Source organism: Lissotriton vulgaris, chromosome 5 (genome assembly GCF_964263255.1).
Source record: "Lissotriton vulgaris chromosome 5, aLisVul1.2, whole genome shotgun sequence".
In the NCBI taxonomy this organism is placed as follows: domain Eukaryota; kingdom Metazoa; phylum Chordata; class Amphibia; order Caudata; family Salamandridae; genus Lissotriton; species Lissotriton vulgaris.
The window spans coordinates 1,370,028,184-1,370,056,041 of NC_141693.1; the positions used below are offsets into that span (position 1 = coordinate 1,370,028,184).

The following is a 27,858-nucleotide window of genomic DNA, read 5'->3' on the forward strand; positions in this document are numbered from 1 at the left end:
ATGGCATGAAGCCCACCAGGGGCCAGGGACCCTGACATAGTAAATGGTTGCCGAGAGCTGCAATAAGAGTCGAGCAGTTAGGATAAACCTTCCTTCGAGAGTGGCGCTACGAGGCACTCCTGGCCTGATGATACTGCCCCTTAAATTGGTGGTGGACATCAGGAGTCACCTCCTAACTAGCTCCACTATCTGTCTCTGCTGACTGCCAGATGCTGACACTAGAGTCACCATCCATATGAAAGTGGTATTAAGCGTCACTGCTAGGTCATAATTCTGCTCATCTACATTATAGGAGGGTGTCAGGATTTACACGCCAAAGCAAGCCATGAGATCTGACCCACCCATGTATCAGGTATCACACCGAAGCTCCATTTTGGATCCCCCTTCCTCTCTCCAGGCAGATGTCCAGTCAGATGTCTAACAACCCCAACCCCCTTCCAGTATTGCCTCCAGTCAAACTCACTGCCTCTATTATTCCCATCCCAAGGGGTATGATTTACTAGCCACATTCGGCTGTCAGAACCAATTTTCCTAGGTCCAACTTTCTAGAGTATTTCCTAGGTCGGTGCCTTAATACTCATCCGAATTCTACAGCTTGTTGCCCTACTCTCACCACACACTCCACTTCAACGTGTTCAAGACTCACTCGCCAGATTAGGGATCAGAGTTAACAATTTTACAGAGTACGGTCTCACAGGTCATCCACTGTTCGTAGTGACACCTAACCCAGCTCAAAGTCAGCGTCAGTCACCGTCTGATCACCCACTGAGACTCCTCGCCACCACGGACCACTCCTGCCTCGGCTCGAACATACTCACCTGAGGACTGGCTTGCAGCTTCAGTGGCAGGCGCGAGCGGGCAGCTAAAGAGGGCAAGGGCAAGGCTAGCCACGCAGGGGCTAGTAATAGGGTGACCGTCTTTCTCAGTAGTCTGGCTGGGTCCTGGGATGCCTCATCTCACTTGTCATGCTCATGCGCACTTTTAATTACGCTGCTGCGCAATGCGCATGAATGTATGGGATTGGTCACCAGCCCCACCCTATGCCCCACCCTGAAGACGTCACGCGCAGACGAGGGGACACACTGTGCATCATAATTAATAAGGAGCCTCAGACATAGCTGCCAAGGTTTCAGATTGCTAAGTGTGACATTTTCACAATTTTAGTGTAGTTATGAGTGACATTTTAACGACTATGAGTGACACTTTTTCACAAGAGTAATAAGCAATTTAGACATACAAATAATATCAGAAATTATACCCATTTGAGCAACGAGAAAGTAAGTGTAGTAATGGCAGGCAGCTGAAAACTGACCAGAGCAGTGTCAGGCTGCATGACTACAAAGTTTTCAGACCCAGTACACCACAGGACAGGGGCGAAGGTAACTCAGATTGATTGAAACTTCAATGTTCTTTATCAAGAGCATCCATAGCAAGTTAGCTTAACTGCTAAAACACAGATGCCCTAGCAGCCTCGCCCACACTGGTCCTCCTTACTACCGGCAATCAATAAAGCAAGTCAGCATGCAGAGAATTAGTGTAGATTCCAGGGCCTCTCTGTCACACATGGGTCCCAGGCCACAACCGAAGGACGAAAACCAGCGTGAAGTATTAGCCATTGCAGAGTGCAGCAGTTGGAAACCAGCAGCTGCATACATGGAGCAGCGGACTGACCCCATTCAACTACATAATTTAAACAAATAATAACAGCTCTCTCATAGTTACTAAGGTTTCAGATTGCTATGTGTGACATTTTAATAATTTTAGAGTAATTATGAGTGATATTTCAATGACTATGAGTGACACTGTCTCACGAGCAAAATTAAGCAATGAAGAGGAGGGAAACAATATCAGAAATTGCACACATTTGAGGAACGATAAACTAAGTTAACTGCTGCAAAACGTAAGAAATATAAAAGACTTTCATTTATCAGACTCTAGCTAAAAATGCAGAAATGAGAAAAGCAGCTTCCAAGAGGTTCAACATGTTATTATACTCAGCTGTGACTCGCAGTCTCACTCAACTGCTGCCAGGGACCTGAGCAGTAACGCAACAGTAAAACAAAGCAGACATACTGTGTGACTGAGAGGGGCACAGGCAATAATCCGAACGAGTTCTGTGGCTGGCAGGCACTGAGGAGCACCCTTAACCCCATTAACAGCAGATCACGTCACTCTGAAATCATGACCTACGCCTACCAGCAGCCGCTTTTACAAATTGCAATAAAGTTTGTTTCTTACATTCTTCTGGACGGGACCCCTTCAGCAGCGCTCGAAGGCACAAGGCAGTGATGTCACGCGTTTCTCCAGGCTGGTTTTGTGCACCGAGCTGCTCCTGTTTACAGTTGTCTCTAGACTAGAGTCTAGATTACTGGAAAAGTTGTTGACTGCGGAGGTAGAGTTTTAAAATGAACGGGGTGACTTTTTATTCTGTGCTCCACGCACTTGCAGCACTGGTATAAATTAAATATATTTTACCAAGGTGAGGAGGCTGGGCGTGCGGGCATGCACACCTTTCCGCTGAAGTGAGGGGCCTCCCATGTCCCCTGCAGCATGAGGGCCCCCCGCCCTCCACCCCCACCCTGGGGCTGCGGGGGCCTGTGTTACGCCCCTGTCTTCCCCTCTCAGACTAGCAGTGGAAGACGCTTTCTGTGAGGAGGAGTGGGAGGGGGGATCTGCTCTTGTAAGGGGCCTGGCAGGCTCGCTCAGAGTGAAAGAGAAACAAAGTTATGTTTTTTTCTCTTCACTTCTGAGTCAGCCCGCAGCGCAGAGCAGCTCAAAGCAGGCTGAAAATGCCATCTGCTCTACAGGAGACACTGTGTCTGACAGTGACACACACCCTGGAGGAACAAGCTGAGGGGCCCCCCATTCATATATGGAAGAGTGGGGCCCCCCCGCACTGCAGGGTCTGCGGGGGTGTCCGTTACGCCCCTGCTTTAACCATATATCTTAATTTCTTCTAATTCTACATTATAACAGCTACTATGAAACAAAACTCCTGTCTGAGCAGTGCTGACAGCTCAGGTCCGGGCATTGATTCGCACGCTGGCTGCTGAGTGGAGAATGGGCAGTGCAGCTTCTTGGCCGCGAGTCACCATGTCCATTATATATTCCGACACCACGGAACCTGCTGAGCTCAAACTGTCACCACGGGCACAGCGTGATCCCGCTGGAAGAGCGTTAGACATTTACAGAGCAGCGCGTGCGGGACGGACAGAGAGGCAGCAGTGAGGAGGGACTTGCGACAGAAAGTATCAGTTCCAGAGCAGTACATTCTTTCGAGGGATGCTGGTCCGCCCTGAGGTAAAAGGCGTCAGTCCTATTGTACTGGACTGTTTGTTTAAGATATTTCATGGCGACGCTGCAGAGTAAGCATTACAGCAGTCCATGTTCAAGTTTTAAATATGTTCTTAAGACTTTTGAGCACCTGGAAGAATGGGCAGACCTTTCTTTGCATTATAAACATATTTTAATAATTGTTGATGAATGCAGCAGTGAATACAATAAAACGAGGATTGTCAAAGTAAATAGTTTTCGCTTTTGTGTTGTAACATATGTTTACCATACTCCACTAATACACACACAATTACAGCATGCACAGCTGCAGTCCTTTCATTACACAGATAACAACAAGGTAGAGTACGGACAGCAGCAGTCTACATGTTCCCAAAAAAAGAACACATGTAGCAGCACATGTTTCACATATAGCGGTGAATTGTAGCAGCAGTAAACATTCTGCTATAAAAAAATTGCAACTCTCTTTTTTTTTTCTCCCTCTCTATTCTCCTGTAACACATTATTGATAAGTTCTCATCTGGAATGATGTGTCCTCTTTTGGGACACTCATCTGGAATATTGCCCCCTGTCCTCAATGCCTCACCTAAGGCATTGTTACCACTCCTATAGAAACAAGCATTAAAAATGCAATAGGTCTCACCTTTCATTAAGTTAAAGCCATTTGCTTTGCTATACAATACCATTAGCAAAGCAAATGGCTTTAACTTAATCAAAGGTGAGACTTATTGCATTGTCAATGCTTGCTGTTACTTGCGGTTTATAAGTTAAAATCCTTACATAGAACAGTGAGCTATTAAACTATACTGCCTACTAGTATGGTTGTCATGTGGCTTCTACACCTTGTAGTCCTTTTTCTTATGTAACATTTCCTATACAGTGATTTACACACATATAAATGATTGTCTCTGTGTAGTGTCTGTGATGTAAAGTGCTCTGGCACCGTACACTGGTATGAGTGGCACTGTAAATCAAATTAAAGGCATCTGAGAAAGAGTGTGGTTATGGAGACTTGAGGGGGACTTTTAAAGGGTGGTAGTGAGGGTGTCAGAGGCGTAGGTGATCATTGGGGGCACTAACAAACATTGTTGCACAGGGCGCCACCAGCACTAAAGCTGACCATGCCAAAGAGGCCAGTCCGCCTCACCCATTGGTACCTCCATTGGCCTGGTTTCAGTAGTAGAAGCTGCAACTCCCCAAGGATCGGCAATGCAGGATTTGCAAGCACACCAAACTAAGTTTACAAACTTCACAGTCCCTCTGCTTCATGCACAAGCACTTTTAACATGTGTTACCTGCTCTGGAGACACTGGAATCATGCAGCAATGGGTGACAAAATGATACTGCAGTGTTGACTAAATTATGCAACAAAAAAGGCAGCAGCATAATGCAATGTATTTTCTTATACTTTATTATTTAGACATTTTTACACATTTTAAGTCTCTGCAAAGATTCTGCCTCATTAGTATCAGTATAACATACAAATGCAGCAGTGAGAAAAGTGATAGTCAACCTTTGCAAAGGGCTGTCCACTTTGCAGCAACTCAAGTCACGTTTTTTAGTAACTTTAGATCCGTTTGAGCGCCAAAAATTATTAGTTAAAACTGTAAGATTATGCAGTGGATGATGTATTATGTGGCAAATATGGCAGAGCCATAATTATATAGAAAACATTTGCAAACTAGGATATTTTGCCATTCATGTTTGAACTGCTCTTGTGGAAGAAGGGAGGAAAAGTGCTAATGAGAGAAACTGCATGGCTTGTGAATACACTTTTAAGCGTATTTGGTACATTGTGTGATTGGAAATATATCCCACTTTGTGAATGTATTTAAATGTCAATAACTCCTATTAAACCTTAAATAATCAAGTGTATCCATTGGTTGAATTAAATAACACAACAAGCTGTAACTGGTCGGTGAAATGGCAAACAAATACCAAAAATTGGTATGTTTGGCACATTCTGGCTCACCTCTGACTCCGCCCACTGATCCAATCCTTGGATTATCCCAGCCCTCAGAGTCTCTACCCACAGTTCCCCTACTTTTTTTCCCCCCTTCGATCACTGTTTGTATGCATGGCCTATGTGTGTGCCTCTGCACTCATGTCTGGTTTGTGTGTCTGTTGCATGTTTTAAATCTGTGTATCCGTATGCACCTCTAATACACATGAGCCTGTGTTTCCACTGTTCCTATATGCATGTTTTATGTCAGTGTATCTGTATACCTGTCTTGATTTTGTGCCTGCTTCAGGCTGAAGAAGGACATCAGATATTGTGCAGGCACTGCTAGCCATCCACGGTCCACCGAGAGAAGTCAGGGTATGTAAACATGCCGTGCTGCCCTAGTTTTTAATAGAGAATTCAGTTTGTAAACAAAACAAAGGATGCATGTTAGTTTAGTTTTTTTTTTTTTGTGTGAGAGATAAAGGCCGACGATTTAATTAGGTCCGATTGACCCTTGCATTTGGTACATATACACAAATATTGTTTAAGCAACAAGGTTCAATAAGGTGTCACATTTTCAGGTATCAGAATGCAGTTGATTTCCTTTTTCAGGTTATTCAGAAACACTCTGCAAGGCATTCTAGAAGATGCTTTTATTTCTACATAAGGAGTCTTCCAAATGTTTTTGGGGCGGGATAGAGACCATACCATGTAGATTTTCAGTATTTTTTAAATTATTTAGATTTTACTTGCTGTGTTCCTGCTTATATTGATAACAGGCAGCCGTCACGTAGGTCTTATTTAGTCTGTAAGCACTATTTTTCTTTAATGAGTTTCTCCTACTGCAGGCACCGCATGCTTTCCTGCAACATTCAGCATGCCATGTGCACTTTCATTTTCTAAGCAACACAGGACAATGTTTGCCGCTTCTTTGAAATGAAATAGGTCTCGGATTTACAAGAATTTGAGCTATTGGAATTGTAAATCCCAATGCCTTTTATTTATTTGTTAATTGTAAAAACAGATAAATAAAAAGCATTGTCATTTACAATGCCAATAGCTTAAACTCTCACAAATGCGAGACCTATTGTATTGCAAATGCTTTTTTCATAACAGTGAGTATTTGGCTGAATGATGATTTATTGTTGCTGCTGCATATATTTTGAGTTGAGCCTGTGTTCACTTTCCTATATCTGCACCAACTGAGGGTGCCCAGGACTGCTCGGACCACGCATACCCTGACAGTCAAATGCAGAGGAGGAACTAGCCCAAGTTGTTCGGAATCCATTTTAAGTCAGGCCACAGTATAGCAGGAGTAAAAAGTCTTCTCTGAAAAGGGGTTGACAGTGGCTTTCTGCTATAAAACCCTTTTCATCAGAGTAGATTAATTTTTAGGGAGTAACAAATTCAGACTGTTGGGTATGAGGAACAACACATTCAGTCTTTTGGAGATGATGCAAAGAAAACCTTCCATATCTACCCTTAAATGGAAATTGGCCTGTAACTTTCCCATTCATCGTTTTATATTTTGTTTTAGGATCACATATATGTTAGCCTTGGCCCGTCTCTTGGGTATAAACCCTTTTACCATAATATAGTTAAAGAGCTGCAGAAAGAGTTCCTTCAAATATGGATACAATATTTGATATAGCTTGGCGGATGACCATCTGTATGCTTTTACTGTAAATAACGGGGTTTCCTCTTTGAAAGGAATGAGCTGGGCTCTTTGGACCGGCCATTGCTATTTTCTAGATGCCGGAGGAGACCAGCCTCACAAAGGTGCATCAGCTGTCAAAGATGATGAGGGGGTTTACATCACATAGGCGCATGTTCAACAGAGGTACACCCTGCACATACTGAAGTTGCTTTATGGGGTTTGAATAAGGTTCCAACCAGATTAGCAGATGTCCAGCAGTGTTGACCTCAGTTTCCTCAGGATCAGTATGTAGTTAAAAAGGCCCCCCTCAGATCTATCCAAACCCAGATTGCTATTCCGTGGGCTAAAGACGGATCAGATGAGGGCTGCAGGAACAAACGGGAAGGAAAGGAAGGGGACAGCGGGGAGGGAGAGCTGCAAGACAAAGAACAATAATATTGGAATCTGTTCTTATTCAAGGATACACAATCTAGTACGTACATCTACTCGTTCCCTACCTGGATAAATGAATAAAGGCTGCGATACTCAAAAGATACTTCTCGTCTTATGAGAACAGGCCCTGTCTGAATAACTGGAACCTCCCTTCTGTAATACACAATTGAATCAAGGTATGATATTTCATGCAAAAGAAACTGTCGTAGAACAAAATGGAATGAATAAACTGAAACTCCACCTACCCTAAACTCCCTTCGTTCAGGTATTAAGTGGGGGTCTATGAACATGCCTTCACAACAGCCATATGGTAAAAGAATAATGGAAATGGGTTACGTCACCCTAATAAGGTAAGGAACAGCAAGTACCTTAGTTGTTTGGAGACACACGAAGCAGCCTCCAAAATCATGAAGAAGTGCAGCCTTGGTTAACTCCACCAAGACCTCTCCTCCAGAAGTAATTAATGACGAATTAATCCTCTGCAATAGCCGATGAAAAAAGGCTCGCCAACAGAGGATTAAATGGAATAGGCAAAAACCCTTTCCGCATTAGCCGATGCAATAAGGCTATCCAACGGAATAGGGTTGCGATGAAAAGAAACTACAACAACTCCGTTTCCGCAAGAGCCGATGCAAGAAGGCTCGCCAACGGAAACGGGGAGAATTAATGGCGCACTGACTCTTAGATTCCTGTCCTCCGCATGAGCCGAGGATAAGGCTCGCCAACGGAGGTACAGGGAAATCAGCGCACAGGAGAAACTCCGGACCGCCTTCCGCATGAGCCGATGAGAAGGCTCGCCAACGGAAAGCCGGATGATCGCGCACTCGGAAATCAAGGTCTCAGGCACAACCAACAACGGAAAAAACAACTCCAACAAGAAGAACAGCCAAACGGACGGATCCACACGATGAGCACAAGATCGAAGCAGGTCCAAAACCAGCCGGGTCACTAGTCAGAATATCCGACACCGGAAACAGGAAGTTCAGGCCCTTTTATTCCCTCCTCCATGCCGCTAAGCATTCTGGACCCTGTAGTTGTATGGTACTCGTGTCTTTAAGGTGAGGCGCGAGTCAGACCATAACAGTACATTCCCCCTCACCTAGAGCGCCGAACAGGACCTGGACTCAAAGGATGCAGGCGATGAAACTCGGCAACCAGCCGAGGGGCATGCACTCCAGACGCCGGCTCCCAGGAATTCTCCTCTGGACCGTATCCCTTCCATGCCACCAAATAACGCAACCCCCTACCATGCCACTTAGAGTCCAAGATACCACTCACTTCGTATTCAGTCCCATCTGAAACAACCAAAGGCGGAGGCAGACGTTGGACAATCCGCCCCGCCGGCTTCAGCAAAGAGACATGGAACACAGGGTGGATCCGGAGATGTTGAGGCAACCTTAATTTCATGGCCACAGGATTGATACATTTCACGATGGGGAAAGGTCCGATGTAGCGAGGGTTGAACACGCTGTACTTTTTAAAGCGAAAGTTCTTAGTTGACAGCCATACCCTGTCACCCATCTGATACAAAGGGCCAGGACGTCGTTTCTTATCAGCCGAGGATTTATACGCCACCTTCGAGGCCTTCAAATTGTTCTGGACTTTGACAAGGACGTCTTTAATTTCACCAATCCTCCTAGCCGCTTCAGGTACCGAGGTTTCTTGAATAGGATGCAAGAATGGCATGAACCTAGGATGATGACCATACGTCCCATAGAAAGGGGACACCTTGATGGCCGAATGCGTGGCATTGTTGTACGCCACCTCAGCTAACCACAAATACTCCACCCAATTGTCTTTCCCTTGGGACACAAAACACCGCAGGTATTGTTTTAAGGACTGGTTGAGACGCTCAGTCTGTCCATCGGTTTGAGGGTGGAAGCTGGTTGACAGTGACGTTTCGATGTGCAGAGAGGAACACCAAGACTTCCAAAACATAGCAGTGAACTGGGAGCCACGGTCCGACACTATAACCGCAGGGAGACCATGTAAACGCACAATGTTCACCATCAGCAAACGTGCCAACTGACCAGCAGAAGGAACCTGAGGACAGGCGATAAAATGGCCCATCTTGGTCAAAAAGTCAATTACCACCAACACTGCAGTACATCCCTGGTCCCTGGGCAGACCCACCACAAAATCCAAGGAGATTCTTTCCCACGGAACAGAAGGAGTGGGCATGGGACAAAGAAGACCAGCAGGACGCCTATGATCCGACTTTGCAGCAGCACACACAGCACACAATGAAATCCACTTCTTTACATCAGCCCGTACTGAAGGCCACCAGGATCTACGCGTGATCAGATCTAAAGTTTTTTCTACCCCCATATGACCAGCACTTGGGGAAGTGTGATACCACAGGTACATTTGTTTGCGAAGAGGTTCTGTTGGGATCAACAAACGCCCCCGATTGACGGGGAAGCCATCCCTCAATTGCCATTCCGGATGTGAGTGCAACCACTTCCGCCATTGTTCGGTAGTGACGCCTCTAAGTATACCCTGCAAAAAGTCATCAGGTTGGAGGGCACCAATCACCTGTGTAGGTTTCACAATGGAGGTATCATTCCCCGTTGTAGGTGTCTTCGAAGAAGACTGGCGAGTGAGTGCATCCGCTTTTCGATTATCCACCCCCGGGCGGAAGGTGATAACGAAATCGAATTCTGAAAAGAAAAGCATCCACCGAAGCTGTCTAGGGGACAAATGGCGTGCTGCAGTCATAAATTGCAAGTTTCTATGATCTGAGTAGACAGTTATCTTATGCCTGGCCCCCATCAAAAAGTGTCGCCATTCTGTGAAAGCGATCTTTATCGCCAGAAGCTCCTTCTCCGCGATACAATAGTTCCTTTCAGCCTTATTAAGTTTCCGTGACATATATGCCACAGGATGCATAATCCGAGTCAGCTCATTGCGTTGGGATAGGACTGCTCCTACTGCCACCTCCGAAGCATCTGCCTCAACGATAAACGGTAACTCGGGATTAGGGTGAATAAGCACTGGTGCTGACACAAACGCCTGCTTCAAGGTCTCAAAGGCGGCCTGAGCTTCAGTATCCCAATCAAAACTCTGATCCTTGTGCAACAATTTTGTGATGGGTGCCACTACCCTAGAAAACTGGTCAATAAAGCGGCGATAAAAGTTAGCGAATCCCAAGAAGCACTGAATGTCCTTGACATTCTTTGGGACTGGCCAGTCTCGAACCGCCTGTATCTTGCGCTCAGCCATTTCCTGACCCTGAGGGCTAAGCATAACCCCCAGAAATTCTACTGTAGACACATGGAAGTCACATTTCGACAACTTGCAGTACAAGCTGTGTTGTCGAAGGATGGACAGGACAGTTTTCACATGACCTACATGCAGGGCCTCAGACTCTGAATAGATCAGGATGTCATCGATATACACGATGACATATTGATCCATGATCTCCCGCAGCACATCATTAAGAAAAAATTGGAATGCGGCGGGAGCGTTACATAGTCCAAACGGCATAACCAGGTATTCAAATAACCCATACCTGGTTTTAAATGCCGTTTTCCATTCATCTCCCGACCTCATCCTGACTAAATGGTAGGCCCCTTTCAAATCCAGTTTAGTGAATATCTTTGCATGCTTCACTTGTTCCAACAAGACGCTGATCAAAGGCAATGGGTATCGGTTTTTGACCGTTATCTCATTAAGCGCCCTAAAGTCTACACACGCCCTCAATTCCCCATTCGCCTTTGGAATAAAAAAGAGGGGGGATGCAGCAGGGGACTTGGAAGGGCGGATGAACCCCAATTTCAACAGTTTGTCCAAATATTGTCTCAAATGGATATTCTCAGGTTCAGTTAACGCATACAGGCGTCCCGAAGGCACCACAGCCCCGGGCATTAAATCAATCTGGCAATCATACTGCCTATGGGGGGGGAGACCTTCCGCCAACACCTCATCAAAAACGTCTTGAAATTCGTTGTACACGTGTGGCAATACCACATCTTTTTCAGCAGCAGTAGCTACGCTATTCCCATTAGCGAGGGCCAAAGAGGGACTCTGATTGCAACTAAAACAGTGCTCCCTACAGTACTGTGAATTCATGATTACACTGTTAGTACCCCAGTGAACCTCAGGGTTATGCCTCTGCAACCATGGTAATCCTATTATTATACCATACTGAGGGGCTTGTATGACACTGAAAGTGACCTTTTCGCTGTGACTCCCGTACCGCATCTCAGTCTCAGCAGTCTGATAACAAACGGGACCTAGATCTAGTTTTCTCCCATCCACAGCATATACCTCATCACCATGCTCCTTAGGTATCAGAGACATTCCCATCCTTTCCGCCTCAGCCTTATCTATGAACATCCCCGTGGCCCCTGAGTCCACCGTAGCTCGTGTAGGGACTGGCACCATACTGATCACCAATACTATATTGATAAACAAATGTTGCGCACTTAACACCGGATTTACCATTGAAGGAATACAAATACGACTCCACGGACCCCCTTCCTGCTCCCTAGAGTCTATTCGTTTTCCGCCGGTTTCTCAATAGCAGCGGATACCCCTCTGTTAGGACGAAACTTGGAGAATTTGGGCTTTACAGGGCATTCCCTAACAAAGTGACCTTTCTTCCCGCAATACAAGCAGAGGCCATTCTTCCGTCTTTGTTCTTTTTCTGTAGGTGTAAGAGAGGCGCGTACTGCACCTATCTCCATGGGTTCGGAAGTGGAAGCGAGTGGACTATCAGGGGATTTAGTAGGGCCAGGTACAGGGATGGTTCTGGACTTGGCCTAGGGGTCACCCTTTCTGTTCTTGAGACGGTGATCCAGGCGTAACACCAGACTGATTAAGTCTTCACAAGTCGTGGGCTGGGGATCAATCTGAGCTATGATGTCCTTCATGTCCTCTGTTAAACCCTGATGGAACAGAGACGCCAATTTTGCCTCCGGCCACTTGGTCTCAGTAACTAATCTCCTAAAGGAATTCAGATACGTTAAGATATCTTGATTTCCTTGCCGAAGCTCCAACAATTCCTTGTCGGCAGTATAAGAGTCGGCTCTTCTGTCGAAGACCTTAACAAACTCATCCCGGAATGCCTCCCAATCATGCATCAGAGGGTCATCCCTTTGGATCAGGGGAACCGCCCATTGTGCCGCATCCCCTGCTAAATAGGATATCACGAACGCTACCTTGTTTTGATTTGTGGGAAATGAGCGTGGTTTGCATGTAAAATGCATCAGTACTTGAGACAAAAACACTTGCACAGAACCAGCGTCTCCTTTAAAACGTTCAGGGTTTGCAAGTGGGACACTTGTGGGGATTTCGAGTACCACTGGACTGGGCTGATTAGAACCAGAAGCACCGGCATTAAAGGGGTTTTTCTGTATGGTGTCTAATCGGTTACGCAACTCCGTGGTCTCTTGTCTGGAGGAAAGTAGTTCGGTCTGAACTACGACTAGAGCAGCCAACATGTCATCTAGGGTGGCCATGCCTACACACTGACCGGGAGGAGGTGTAACCGTGGGTCGGATATTCTGTTGACCTCAGTTTCCTCAGGATCAGTATGTAGTTAAAAAGGCCCCCCTCAGATCTATCCAAACCCAGATTGCTATTAAAGCCGTGGGCTAAAGACGGATCAGATGAGGGCTGCAGGAACAAACGGGAAGGAAAGGAAGGGGACAGCGGGGAGGGAGAGCTGCAAGACAAAGAACAATAATATTGGAATCTGTTCTTATTCAAGGATACACAATCTAGTACGTACATCTACTCGTTCCCTACCTGGATAAATGAATAAAGGCTGCGATACTCAAAAGATACTTCTCGTCTTATGAGAACAGGCCCTGTCTGAATAACTGGAACCTCCCTTCTGTAATACACAATTGAATCAAGGTATGATATTTCATGCAAAAGAAACTGTCGTAGAACAAAATGGAATGAATAAACTGAAACTCCACCTACCCTAAACTCCCTTCGTTCAGGTATTAAGTGGGGGTCTATGAACATGCCTTCACAACAGCCATATGGTAAAAGAATAATGGAAATGGGTTACGTCACCCTAATAAGGTAAGGAACAGCAAGTACCTTAGTTGTTTGGAGACACACGAAGCAGCCTCCAAAATCATGAAGAAGTGCAGCCTTGGTTAACTCCACCAAGACCTCTCCTCCAGAAGTAATTAATGACGAATTAATCCTCTGCAATAGCCGATGAAAAAAGGCTCGCCAACAGAGGATTAAATGGAATAGGCAAAAACCCTTTCCGCATTAGCCGATGCAATAAGGCTATCCAACGGAATAGGGTTGCGATGAAAAGAAACTACAACAACTCCGTTTCCGCAAGAGCCGATGCAAGAAGGCTCGCCAACGGAAATGGGGAGAATTAATGGCGCACTGACTCTTAGATTCCTGTCCTCCGCATGAGCCGAGGATAAGGCTCGCCAACGGAGGTACAGGGAAATCAGCGCACAGGAGAAACTCCGGACCGCCTTCCGCATGAGCCGATGAGAAGGCTCGCCAACGGAAAGCCGGATGATCGCGCACTCGGAAATCAAGGTCTCAGGCACAACCAACAACGGAAAAAACAACTCCAACAAGAAGAACAGCCAAACGGACGGATCCACACGATGAGCACAAGATCGAAGCAGGTCCAAAACCAGCCGGGTCACTAGTCAGAATATCCGACACCGGAAACAGGAAGTTCAGGCCCTTTTATTCCCTCCTCCATGCCGCTAAGCATTCTGGACCCTGTAGTTGTATGGTACTCGTGTCTTTAAGGTGAGGCGCGAGTCAGACCATAACAAGCAGATTAAGCGACACAGATCCAAGGTTGTTGTAGCTGCTTTCTCTGGGTTCTTGACTCCAGACACTAACACTCATTAAGAGCAAGCCAGTAACTCTGGTTAGGTATTGTATCACAATTTGAAGGAAGAGAGCAACTGGAGTGATACTTATTCAGTAGTCCATAGAAAAGGCTGAGGATGACTGTTTTCATTAGGAGGGTTGGGTTTGCGTCCAGGTCACTAGAACACAATCATATAACAATTCCATTTCTTTGGGTCATGTGTTTACAGGGAAAAAATGTAAAGATTTGAGGTTATTTGTGGTTTAGAGTTGAAAGGATCTGTAATCGAGGGGTGTCCTGCTGCAACGTGTTTGTTACATATCTGTATTTCAATCGAGATGAGAAACATTATGGGTAATGTGTCTAGGGTGCTAGCCAATAGGCCGTTGTTTTGGAGAAGTCACACCTGGATGGAGAGCAGATGGAGTTAGTCCTTTGTCTATTCAGGCACCACTGGAGAGACTTCCAACAGGTACCTTTTTTGAGTTCTGTTACTTTTATGATACTGAATAGCTGCCTCTGGGGTCAGGAATGAGCGCTCTAATAGAAACCCCCTAAAGCCCTAGTCTTAGTTTGTGTGTTGTATCAAACTCTGAAGCCATTGTGACCCCGTTACTTTGGACTTTGGCAATCTTTGTCACAGCATTCGAATGTCAATGAGTATATTTGTTTCGTATTCATGAAGTTGTTTGTATGCTATAGTTGCAATAAACGTTTCTGAATTTAAATTTATTTTTCACCTTTTCAGTGTTGACACGGAAACTCATTCACCCCGTGTGGTCTTTTTCAGATTGGAGCCTATGACCAGCAGATATGGGAAAAGTCAGTTGAGCAGACCGAGATTAAGGTGGGTTTTGGAAGGATTCTTTTGTTAACTGCCAACTTTTGTTCATCACTGTGTGTCAGTTTTATATGAACTGCTTTACCACTGATTCAAAAACATGTACATCACAAGAGGAGGTAGCATCTTATTCCGTAATCTGCTCTCTGACAACTACACAGCTTAATCGGAATTCACCTCTGGGTTACCAATCATAAGGCTCGGAATGCTGGCAATCACTACTGTTCTGATGGATACTTCAAATCGCAGACTTCACCTTAAACTATCCCTCAGGCGCCAAACTGTATCCAGACATTTTTGGTTGCAGTGCTCCTGAGTGCTGCTATGTGGCAACGTGCGGCTCTGTGCTGATTCCATATGCCCTGAAAGTGCTGGGGAGGAGCCACCAATAAGTGTTACCCCTGTGTGCTGACATCAGTTCCTTTCTTTCAGCTCCTTCCAGCGTGGATCTGGAGCTCTGCTCCCGTCTGTTGTTTTCCGCCGCCTCCAAACTTTTCCACCGTGTTACGCAATGATGTCCCCACAGAAAACGACAAGATTCAAGCTGCGCCATAACTGCAGTAAGAAGATGTCTGTCATGGAGCTGCTCAAGGTTTGCCTTTGGTGCGAAATCTCAGGACAAGACTTGCAGTTGTTTGATAAATGCAACCTCATGCACCAAAATGCAATTCCAGGCCAGAAGGCAAAGTTTATCGCTGACCACTAGAAGAAGTTGCGGCCTTCATGTACATCACACTCCAAGTCGCAAGCTTGGCCACAGGGATGCTCTAATGGTTGTTCCTCTATCTGCTCGAAGTCATCCGGTAATTCGGAGTCCAAATCCAAACTTGAGCCTAAAAAAGCCCTTCAACCCCATCCAACCACTTTGACTTCAAAGATAAAGTGCAAAGGTGTCAAGATACCCATTGCATTCCATTGAGGTCAGCCACCACAAAGCCAATCCCTCAATTGATCCCTAGATGCCCCTACTTTCCCAGGCCATCATCAAGCCTGAAGCAGATGAAGACTTGCAGAGAGCCATGCTGCTAATTTTTGTGCACTTCTGGCTCCCTCTGGCACACCTTAGAGCCCCAGAGAACCTCTGGAGCCTTTAGTTCGGTTTCTGCCAACAGGTCCCTGCTCTCTGCAGTCTGTCTCCTCTGTACCCATTACTGGGCCCATGCTGACTCTGTTACAGATTTCCAACCTAGCCCTACTAACCACTCTAGTTCCTGCCGTTCCTACGCTGATGCCACCAACAGATGATCTGGTGCGGAGCCCTTGTCTGATTCCAAACCGCTGTTTGCTCGAGCTTGACTGATATCATGCTATGAGGTTACAAAAGCACACCCAGTTGTCATGCACCCTCACTTAACCCTGTATCTCTACCATGTTGCAGTTATCGGCAGAGACTCCATTCTCTTTTAGCTCTGGGTCTGACCCTGTGCCAGAGCCCTAAGATATTGATGGCAATAGGGAGGAGGATAGCTTGGTCCCCCCTCAATACATAAATGATGCAATATACCTTGATTTACTAAATGCCATTGGGCTTGATACTTCCCTTGAGACATAGATTGATGTGCCTCATACCCTGTATATGAAAGAACATTCCTCATTTACTATGGTGTTTCAGAGGGCAGCCAAAGTACTAGAATTACAGATGCCCTCTATTGAAACTAAGACAAATGTTTTGAGGAAAATCTTGCCTCCAGGGCCAGCAGCGTCTGAGCACTTGTTCCCATTTAATGAAGGTCTACCTGCTCAAAACCATGTTCTTGCCTGCCTGTGAACAGGCGATGCCAGATGTCGTAGACCGTGTCTGAAGACCTGTATTTTCTCTCCAAGCACCCCACTCCAATGAGCCTTAATGTACAGGCTTTCACCAATAACTCAAGCCCTAACTCATTTGCAGCCAACCCTCTGGTCAGAGAATCTAAAAGAATTGACACCTTTGGCAAATTAATCTTGCTGGCAGCCCTGGAGGATCCTAGGTCCACTCTGGCTTGTGCTATACATGATGACCAGGATGCGGTCACCTATGTCCACCCTGGTCTTTATACCACTGATTGCATACGCAGAGTGGTCGGCACCACTGTTGCCTTAGTAGACATGTCTGGATGAGGTCCGTATACTTCTCAGTGATATACAGGCTTTGCTAATGGACTTGCCCTTTGATGGGCCTCGCCTCTTCGGAGAGAAGGTGGACTTTGCTTCGGAATGCTCCAAGGATAGTAGAGCTACAGCACGCTCTTTGTGGCTGTTGACCCTGCCACTCTATTTCTGCACAAGTTCTAGAAATGTAGGGGCTATTCCAAAGGCTGTCATGAAGGTAGAAACATAATTTCAAGACAGATGCAGCAGGCTGCCAAGTTCTATCAGGGGCTCAGGCCTGGACATGGTAGTCAACGTGTGAGTCAGCAGGGGCACCATTCTTCCAATTCTCCTTCCCCTGCTAAAAATGGGCAGCAAATTGCTTTCGTTTGCATCAGCAGCACATGTCCAACCAGTGAATTCAAAACTTCCTCCTGGGTTGGCATTCCATCATATCTGACAGATGGGTTTGCAAATAGTTCAAACAGGCTATGCCCTACCTTTTGTTTGTTCCCTATCCAATATTCGCCCCAAGCCTGTCTGATTTTCAGCGTAACATTTGTTGATCCTGTTTGTTGCTTGCCAATGGTGCCATAGAAAGGTTATCAGACTTGGAGAAATGCAGGGGTTGTTACTTTTGGTATTTCCTCGTCCTTAAAAAGGACAGGGGCCTCAAGCCTACCTTGGACCTTCGACCCCTGAATGCCTTCTAGCAGAATGATGAATTCAAAATGCTCACATTGGCTGAGATCCTGTGTGCTCTGGATCCGGGATTCTGGGTGATATCCTTGTACTTGCAGGTTGAGTATTTTCATATATCTGTTTTGCAGTCCAAGAGGTGTTTCCTTCTGTTCGTGGTGGGCCTGGAGCATTGTCAGTTTTGCTGATCACTCATTCAGTCTCACAAGTGGCCCTCAGGTGTTGCTCATTTTCAGAGGGTAGAAGTATGTGTATTCTTGTACCTTGACGAATGCCTTCTGAAGGCAGGCTCGATGCAGTCAGTCATGGACCACCTCTGGAGGAATGGAGAATTGTTAGCAGTGTTGCAGCACTGGAGCTGTGATCCCATTGTCTCAAGTTTGATCCTGTGTCTAAATGAGACTTCTGACCCTCTTAACTGTGCATCCTCCTTGTCAACCCTAAGGTGGAACCTGATATCCCAGTGTGCCTTGCGTCAAGGCTTCCTTTCTAAGACCAACCAGGTATTGATTGCAGTCAAGGCCAACCAGGTCTTAAGTGCTCAAGCTCTGCTATTTTGGCTGACCAATTGCACTTTGTCCTGAGGCAGGCTACTCTCCCTTCCTCACTCATAATTAACAGTGATGGACGATTGGTGGGATGGCGAGGGATTCCCTGGAGGAGGTAAAGCAAAGAGCATTTTGGTCTTAATTCCATATGAGCTTACCTGAGCTACATTTGTCTGGCTTTGAAGGCCTTCTTGCCAATCATCAAGAGGAGGCTGCCGCAGGTACTCAAAAAACAATACAACTGCCATATTGTACTTCAACAAGCAGGGCATAGAGGGGTTGTGTTCCAGGTGACTTTGCAACTCTGGAGATTGTGAGTGGGCCAGCAGGCATCTTTATAGATGCAGCCACCTGGCAGGGTTCCTGCATGCCATAGAGGATGAACTGAGCAGATGTCTGGTACACCACATTTGGCATCGTCATCCCAGGGTGATGCAGGGCATCTTCCCCATATCCTGGCTAGATCTTTTCACCTCGGTCTTGACCGCAAAGTTTCATCAATTTTACACATTGGAGTTTCTGCAAAAACATTTGTTAGGAGACGCATTCTAGCTGGAATTAACCATTGGACTGCCGTATGCCCTACTGCCCCTACCTCTCTTAAAATGAGTTCTGAAGATGATCAAGGTCTGGCCAGGAGAGTGTAGTGATCTTCTGAGCAAGAGCATCTGTCCTCTGATCAGGCTGCTAGTTTGGGAGGACGTCCCGTCTCATTAGCAGGGTTCAGTCCTCCATCTACATTTGCGCAACTTACAACTCCATGCATGGAGACTAAGTGGTGACCGTTATCGGCTTTCAACCTGCCAACCGAGGTAGTAGATGTCATCCTCGTCTCAAGTCTCTCCTTCATGAAATCCACCTAGGCTAGATACTGGAACAAGTTCATAGCCTGGTGTTGTGCCCGGAACACAGATTGCTTGGTGGTCTTGTCTTTAGCTCAGCAAAGCCTTGGAATGTGCACTGTAAAAGATTATTTGATGGCCCATTTGGCCTTTCTGTGTTTTCTGGATCAACCTTCCTTTTTCAGATACCTACTTTGATGAGATTTGTTAAAGGTTTGATTCATTGTTCATCCATCATTTTCACATTGAAAACATGAGTCCTTATTCACTAACTCGCCTATGCATTCATTATTTATTTTTATTTTTGGATTTCTATATCAACTAAGTAATTTCTGTATCCATGACCAAAGAATTTACCTTTCCATAGATAGTAAACCTTGGGCTGTTCTTAATTGTGAAATAATCATGCCTCACATAACCGTTTTTACGACCTCTATTTTGTGATTGGGTTTTATAGCATCACCAGTTGCTGCTGCATACAAAGTTGAAGCATCTCCACTTGTAGAAATACCCACTCCACCATTGGAAAGCCAACTTCAGCAGCTATTCAGAAACCAGTCCATTTCACATTACAGTAGCAAATACCACCCTAATATTCTGTGGCCAGTAATCAGTTCTCATTAGTTATTAGCGAGGAGACTGGTGTAAGAGAAATGGAAAAGTTGCCTGCTTTTGGCAAGCATTGCACTTGTAGTTCATAGTCTTACAGGCTGCTTTCAGTTGCTAACACACACCTGTCGTCCCCAGTTTAGTGACTGTTTATAGGGTTTTCGGTTAGTTTTTCATCTTCTTATACGAGACATGAGGGACATTTGCAACATAGGAGGATGGGGTCGGCTTTGCCTAAGATAAGTGTACTGTGCAACTCCTGGCTGCACTATTTATTTTAAACTGATAATGCACACATCTGGTACAGGGAAGTACAATGCCCCAAACACTTCTAATAGAGTGGAACCAATAGACTAACAATATCGGATATACTTTTTGGTATCCTTAACTCTTCCAGTCTATGAAAATGCAGGGAGTACAATGTTAAAAAGTAATATGTTTTCCCATTTCTAATTCTAGGGCTTCACAAACAAAGCGAAAAAGATGGGTCACATAGAGCCTGACCTGATTGACGTGGATTTGGTGAGGGGTAGGTGCAACATTGAGTAACTTTATCTTCATGTTACATCCTGTGTCCATCATGCTTGGCATTTTATATTAGTGATTTCTCCGGTTCATGACCTTAATAGTGTACCCTCACTTAGGTACCATGGTGTACAAATGAAAGCTGGCACCTTCTTCTCATGGTTGATAGAATGTATTTTATAAAAATAAGTGCCAAATTACCCGACATCCATTTGTCGATTATTCTTGCTTTTATTGTAGAAAATCCCAGCATTCCCATATTTTGTGACAAGGAGAAGGCTAGAAATGTAGTACGCAAAGGTGAATGCAGAAACGCATCGGGTCGATAGGAAAGGAAGGGCAGTATTTTCCCACTAGCCTATTTCCATACAGTTGCCATTTTAAAGCAGCATCTTTTGTGACAGGAAGCTCTAATCATGTGAATAGTGACCAACAATATACAGCCTTTACGGCACATGTTTTTTTATTCTAATATATTTCAGTTTACCTAGTTGCCTGTAATATATTTTATTGTTTATGCATATTTGAGGATATTTATATAGAATGCACTCCACTTGGCAACCATACTTAGGGCCTGATTTAGAATTCGACGGACGGAGGACGGAACTCCGTCCGTCAGGGTGGCAGAGGTAATGTCCCTCATTCATACATACTGCGGTCCCTCAAATTTACAGGGGACCACCGGCCCAGAAATCGTATCTGTACATTGAAAGAAACCACCTTCACAGCAGTTCCTTTCAGTGCACAAAGAGGATGGTGAATGGTAGCTTTCTGTTTTGATGGCCGTTCCCCATACTTTAAACATTTTGTTTCCCAGAAATGAATTCCCAGCTAAAGACCACCACACTTCAAGTTTTCTCCCAGGGTGTTGGGGCCCGGGGGGGCATTTTTCGTTTATTTGCTGCCCCGATTTTTCCTAGTGGGGTCGTTGGGGGGAAAAAAAAGAAATGACACCGTCCACTCTAAATAGAACGGAGCATTGTAAAGTCCTTCCTCCAATGGCCCCTACTCCAAAGGTCCATTGGACTAAGGTTCTGTTGATGGAGCCAACAGGTGCTCTGTTGACAAATCTTAACATCTGCCTATCTCTAAGTGAGGCTGGCTCTCATTTGTCCTCTGAGATTCTGATAGAAGGTGACAGGGAGCTGAGTTTAGTAATGGAATAAGATGATCCTTAATAGTGCAAGATAAATATATACTCGTTTCTGTTAACTGAAAAATTATTTCCAAGTATTAATTTTAATGAAATGAAATGAAAAGACCATTTGTTAAGTGCGATAGCTACACTCAGGCGTCCCAGCGCTACAGACAACGCATGCAAATGAACAGTTCGAGATTATTCAGGATTTATTAAAAAGCAGGGTTTTTAAATGTTTACGGAAGAGAAAGTAAGTTGGACTCTGATCGCAGATGTAGGGGAAGGGAGTTCCAAAGTTTTGGCCGAGTTATAGGAGAACGAACGGCCCCACATCTGGCTCTCCTTATCCTGGGCACAGTGGCTAGGAGAGAGGATGCTGACCTAAGCTGTCTGTTCGGGTGGTGGGGGGTGATCAATGATTGATTGTTAACAGCGCCTTTTTTCCAAAAGGCTCGGTGGACGATGCACAGGTTCTTAAATTCAATTCTTTCTCTGACTGGGAGCCAGTGGAAGCTCCTTAGTCCGGGTTTAATTGGGAGTCGGCAGGGGATCTGGAGGGGTGTTCGGACTGCGCAGTTTTGGATGATCTGGAGCTTGTGCAGGGTGGTTTGGGGGGCCCCTAGGTAAAGGGCATCCCCAAAATCTAGGCGAGATGAGATGAGACCCTGGACCATGATCTGTCTCGCTTGGAAAGGCAGTAAGGGGAGAATTTTCAGTAGAAGCCTAAGTATACTGAAGCAAGTGGCTAAAAGTTTAGCTGCTTGACAATTGAAGTTAAGGGACTTGTTCAGCCAGATGCCCAGGCTCTTGATTGTGTCCTTTGGTGTGGAAGCAGGGTCAAGGCAGGTAGGTCACAATGCGTCGATGGTGAGCTTCGGAGGGTTACCTAAGAGCATCAGCTCAGTTTAATCCTAGATGGGGAGCATAATAATAAGGACGTGTTGGTTATATAGGTTAAATATACCTCCTTCAGATACATATGAGAAATTGAAGACCTGTGCCACTGGTTTAAATTGTGTACATGTGTTTTTTCTCTTAACCAATGATAAAAATACTTGTTCACTGAAAAAATCTGACATAATCCCTACCAATGTTCGTGGTTTAAGGTCAGACATATGCAGGGATTAAACGTGTTTCAACCTTCAGGGAGAACTGGCCTGCCAAACTTGTGGTTCCACTACTCTATTTAGGTTCGAGAGAAGCACAGTGTTTTCTACTCCACCAGTGTAAACCTCAAATTTGAGCCATCGTCCTTGATGGAAATTGGACCAATGCAGTTCGATGGCATTTTATTTTCTGAGAACTCTTTGCCACAACCTGCTCTATTTCCCGGTCTGCTTTGCTGCCCATAGACCACTAGTGTTGGAATTGTGACTCTCCTTTACTCTCTCTCGCTGCCATGCTTTTTTTCAATGAACATTTCTTTAATTGGCTTCTCTTTCGAATTCTATCCGCTAATGGCTGATCCTTGTAGTTACCAGGATGGATGTGCAAACGATCCACCAGCTGCTACCTGTCCCCTGGGAGTAATTTGTGCTCCTAATGCCTCCCCCTCTTTGCTCTGTCACCAAATAAAATAGATTAGATGCAATGGGTGAAAGTGTGCTGATCAAAAGAGATCCACTAAGTCGGTGGCATGGATAGCGCCCACAGAAGATTGCCGCTTGGGAGTGGAGCACCGTATCACGCTGTCACCAAAGCATGCAGAACTGCTAACCTCAGTCACACTTATGAGGCGTGGACGAAGGCTGGACCACCGGACATGGCAGCTGAGACGTTGCAAACCAGGAAAACTGACGGTGAGAAACAGTAAACCTGGGGGCCTGTGCGAGCAGTCCCGGAGGAGGCATAGGAGCAAGTGAGCTGCCATAAACATGGGGTCCTGTCTACAGGGGCGTAGCTTGGTCACTAAGATTGGGAAGGCTGTGCTTCCAACAATCACGCTGGCATATAATGTTAAAATACATTATACGACAAGCAGGGCTCATGAGAGGGGCTAAAGGGGCAGTGGAAATGGAGATAAATACGGATTGGTAGAGGGTATTAACCTGTTGACCGCTGCACGAATTCCGCTGCGGTGCGGACATTCTAATCAGTGGGCGGGGTTCCGACGGCCCCCGGCCGTCCTCCACACATGCCCACCGTCACGTGGGATGGCTGCAGCACCGAAGAGGTTAAGTGAGAGAAAGCACAATATTTTGTAAAATAAACAACATTTTTAGACTTTCAACATGTAGAGAGAGAGAGAGAGTGTATATGCTTTTTGTGTCTTGTGTGTGTGTGAAAAGATTCCTGGTGAAATCCAATAAACATCTCACTATAAACGACTGAAAGCATCTGTACCGTACTATTTAACAGAAAATAGATTTATTAGGAGCCTGTACAACCCTCATGAAGCTACGCCCCTGCCTTTCCATGCCCTCAATGCCATGTTGATGGGGCAACTGCGTGGGATGCTGGTGTTACTTCTCTTGCTGAACAAGGTTGTAAAAGGGCCTACCCTGTCGAGGAGCTGCCATTTTCTACAAGCGGATCGTCTGCAGCCAATGGGTGCAAGCTTGAGGGAGGAGAGCCTGATCATGGCTAAGAAACTCCATCCCGTGAGGTGAGGAACGGGGAGCAGAGAGTCCACGGCTTACATGCAAGTACTGTGCACATGGAGGCAATAAAAGCAGTACTAAACCAACCCAAGAAGCTGTGTGGAAGGGTAGGCCGCAGAGCCTGAGTGAAAAGGGCAGGAAGCAATGTTGTAAAGTGTGTCTCCATTTTCCCTTCTGATGCGCCAAACCGGCTAGCATGCAAATTATGCAATATTGAGGCTAAGAACTGAGACAGTCACAAGTGCTAACAGTAGCTGATAGCTCAATATGAGGACGTGTATGGGCCTCCTTTGAAAAGTGTGGACACCACACAGGCCAATACACACGTGCAAATAAACCCTTGATGGTGAAAACATATGGCAAACAGCCAAATCTGCCCTTTGAAACAAGGGCAGCAAATCCATGCAAAAGGAAATCTAAATGGAGTAATCAAGATGAACAGGGGTCTACCTGGCGAACAGCACCGCATTCCAGGTGGAGAACTGGGACCTACTTGAAGCAGCTCTTGCTAGGAATGAACATCAGGCTGATTGCACTAGACTCCAAAATTGATGTGTTATCCAAGAATGGATCTTTTGAACGGGAGAGTGGATAAACATACAAGCTTGATAAGGCACAGCAAAGAGTGTCTGACTCGAAAGACAAATTGTGGACACATTAGGGAATTATCACATAATTGAGAAAGACCGTGGGGTTGACAGTTGTGTTAAGAGGCCTAGAGGTGCACTGTCTTATGTTGAATCACCACACGACACAGAGCGACGATCCAAAGGTTTATTCTGGCTTGAACTCCATGCACCAGCTGCGCTAACATCGACCAACCACCAGCAAAATACTAAGAATCTGCTTTTAAAACAACCTTGAACTCTGACTATTTAGAAAAATGGTCCACCAAAACAAAAATGAGTTTAGACACACCATTCACATCTTGTACCGTCCCAAAGACATCAACCTCTACTCTCTCCCACGGCATGCGTGGAACTTCTATGGGCTGTTAAGGTGGCTTAAGCGTAACTAAAGACTTGTCGGAATTGGTACACTTGACACAATCCCTCACCAGTCTTTCAATATCTTTATCAACTCCCGGCCACCAGTACGATTATTCGACTTAGTCTGGTCTCTCAACAAAAACACTTCCTCCACATACAAGTCACTTCTTACTTCCCAAAATGGAATGAATTCCTTTCCTAACTGGTTCTTCTCTGGTCAAGCTTCTTTGATGTGCCCCATTATTGTGGATAGCATGTTATCCTGAGCAAAAGAACAGGACCACTCCTGCCCTATGTACTATAATTCCTCCGTAAACACCATAACCCCCAAGCATTCATCCCAATCATTTCTTGTCTCTGCACCAATGGGTAAAGTCATCCTGCTTAAAAAATCTGCTATCCTGTTACGTTCGCCCCAAAACATATTGCACCTAATAAACAAAATCTAACAACTGCATTGACAACCTGGTAATTTTAAGAGAAGCATTACTCCAGTCCTGCGAAGTGAGGACCTTAATAAGAGGTTTGTGGTCTCTCCTCACTACCACCTTGGTGCCCCATGCAAACTGCCTAAAATGCTTTACTCCCTACACACAAGCCAATGTCTTCTTTCAATGACGGAGTATTTTTCCTCCATTGAGGTCAAACCCCATTGGAGGAAACCATGCACTCCGTACCATCCTCCTGTAACTGAGAGAAAACTGCCCCTAAGCCCTTAACACTAGCATCAGTGGTGATAAAGTTTCTGCAATTAGGATCAAACCCTTGGACGGCTGTGGCTGAACAAATGTCCTCTTTAATGCTTTCAAAGGTACTCTGAAAAACAACTGTCCACAACAATGTACATCCCCTTTTGAGCAGCTGCCTGACATGGAATGTTTTCCCTGGAAAGTTATGTACAAATTTGGAGTAGAATTCCTCTAATCCTAAAAATGAGCATACTTCATCTTAGTCTGGGAAATGGGGGCTTTTCTAATGGCATCAACCAATTCAGTCGTATGTCTAATACCACATGCACTAATCTCATGCCCAATGTACGTAATTGTGTTTGCTGCAAATCGCACTTGGTTTCCTCAGTAGTCAAACCAAGCTGTTCCAATGTTTTCAAAACTCCATTCAGTTCCAGGCCTTGCTCTATCTTATCTCTTGTGAGTAAACAATGTAGACAGACCCACTAGAAAATAAAAAATCTCGACTCACAGATGCTAAAAGTCATAGCAGTGCCTGGGAACCATTAGATTTTCTTAAAAGACCCCTCACACACCAACTTAGTTGATGTCATGCTTCATCATTGGGGTCCCAACCGGGCAGTCGAATGCCACCGGGTTGTGCTACACTGCCTGATTACACCGGAGCAGGTGTGGTGTGATAGTGTGAAGTTTATGGTGCAAGTTAAAATGATCTCTGGGAATCCTTCCCCAGTGTAGTTTATTGTTGGTGGCCCAGGATACGGTTAAATATGTCAAGGGCAACTATTGGAGAGAATTACTCCAAGTTGTCAAAACGGACTACATGTTTCAGACCACAGGAACAGATAAAAGGGCTTTCTTGAGGACCAGGTGAATAAGTGAGTGGCAAAAATTACGCCAATGTCCTTGAAAGTCCATGCTGGCCATATGAAAAGAGGCATTTAAAAGTGCTACCAAAACCTACAGAAGTAAGGGATTGCCCTACAGGCTGAAGCAAGACAGGTTATGCACGCTGCAATCATCACTGCAGAGCACCGCCGGTCCCCTCAGCCACGCTCGGCCCAATGAAGACCCCCTGGTTCCCATCCTGGCAATAAAGCACTCTGCAGCACTTGTCACTGGTGAGTTGTGCTGTGAATGTGTCGTGGTGGAGTAGTTTTAAAATTCTTCGAAGACCCACACATTATAAACTGGAGGTCATACAAGATAGTCCGTATTCATTTTTAACACTGCTTTGCTTTATTTGTTTACTTTATCAGCCACGAACCATTAAAACCGCTATGGAACGCATTTTAAAGTGCTTTACTCATATGTTTTAAGTTTTAAATATACACTGATATGAGTGAACAATACAGGCTTTATGCTTGGACATTAATATACTGGTCAGGCCAATAAAAGAACAGAACATCCTGTTAGCAACCCTATTGGCTGGTTCTGATGCCTGTACATATAGCTAGAATGGCTTGATCTGGCTGGGTTATGTGAATTTTTATGGCGTTTGAACAGAACTGCGCAGGGCTGGAATATTCAGGCTGGGAATGGGGCTGGACAGGACCAGGCTGGTTCTGTTTGGGGTTAATGGGGCTAGAATAAACCTGGTTTTGGTGAATGTGTCTAGAAGTGCTTTAAATTGGATGGGCTGGCTCTGAACGATGTAAAGGGTCACAGTGCATTGAGCAGGGACAGACATGCTGGAATTTGGTAGGGTTTGAACCCTGGGTTGGACTAGCTGTTTCTGATGCCGAAAGACCTGATGCTGTCATTGGAGTTAGGATGTACTGGGTTGGAGTGGGCCACTTCGAATGGGTGCTTCTCATTGCTCAGAAGTTGGTAATTTGGGATATTTACCTTTTTATTGGGACTTCATTGCCTAGTTTTACTTCCAGGGAAGTGTCACTTGTCAGGAGAATGTCATTCATAAGTACACTAAAACCATGCAAATGTCGCACATAAGCAAATGAAAACTTGACATCTATGAGACTCCTGTTAGTGCCCTTCAATTTCTGGTGCTTTGCATCAGTTTTAAGATCTTTTAAGCATTTCTCGATGCTCAAATGGGTGCCATTTCTGATATATGTTCCCTCTTCTTCATAGCTTGAATTTTGCTTGCGAGAAAGTGTCACTCATAGTCATTGAATGTCACTAGTAATTACCCTGAAATTATAAAAAATG

The 27,858-nt window shown here is 45.2% G+C and overlaps 1 protein-coding gene across 3 annotated transcripts in view; it reads left to right on the forward strand.

The window, feature by feature from the left end:
- PHTF1 (putative homeodomain transcription factor 1) overlaps positions 1–27,858 on the forward strand; it is a 516,605-nt gene that overhangs the window by 85,128 nt on the left and 403,619 nt on the right. For all 3 annotated transcript variants that reach the window (XM_086923323.1, XM_086923324.1, XM_086923325.1), the window contains exons 4-5: positions 14,927–14,983; positions 20,205–20,274. In XM_086923323.1, the coding sequence (XP_086779449.1) occupies positions 14,927–14,983; positions 20,205–20,274 (127 nt within the window). The remainder of the gene's footprint in view (positions 1–14,926; positions 14,984–20,204; positions 20,275–27,858) is intronic.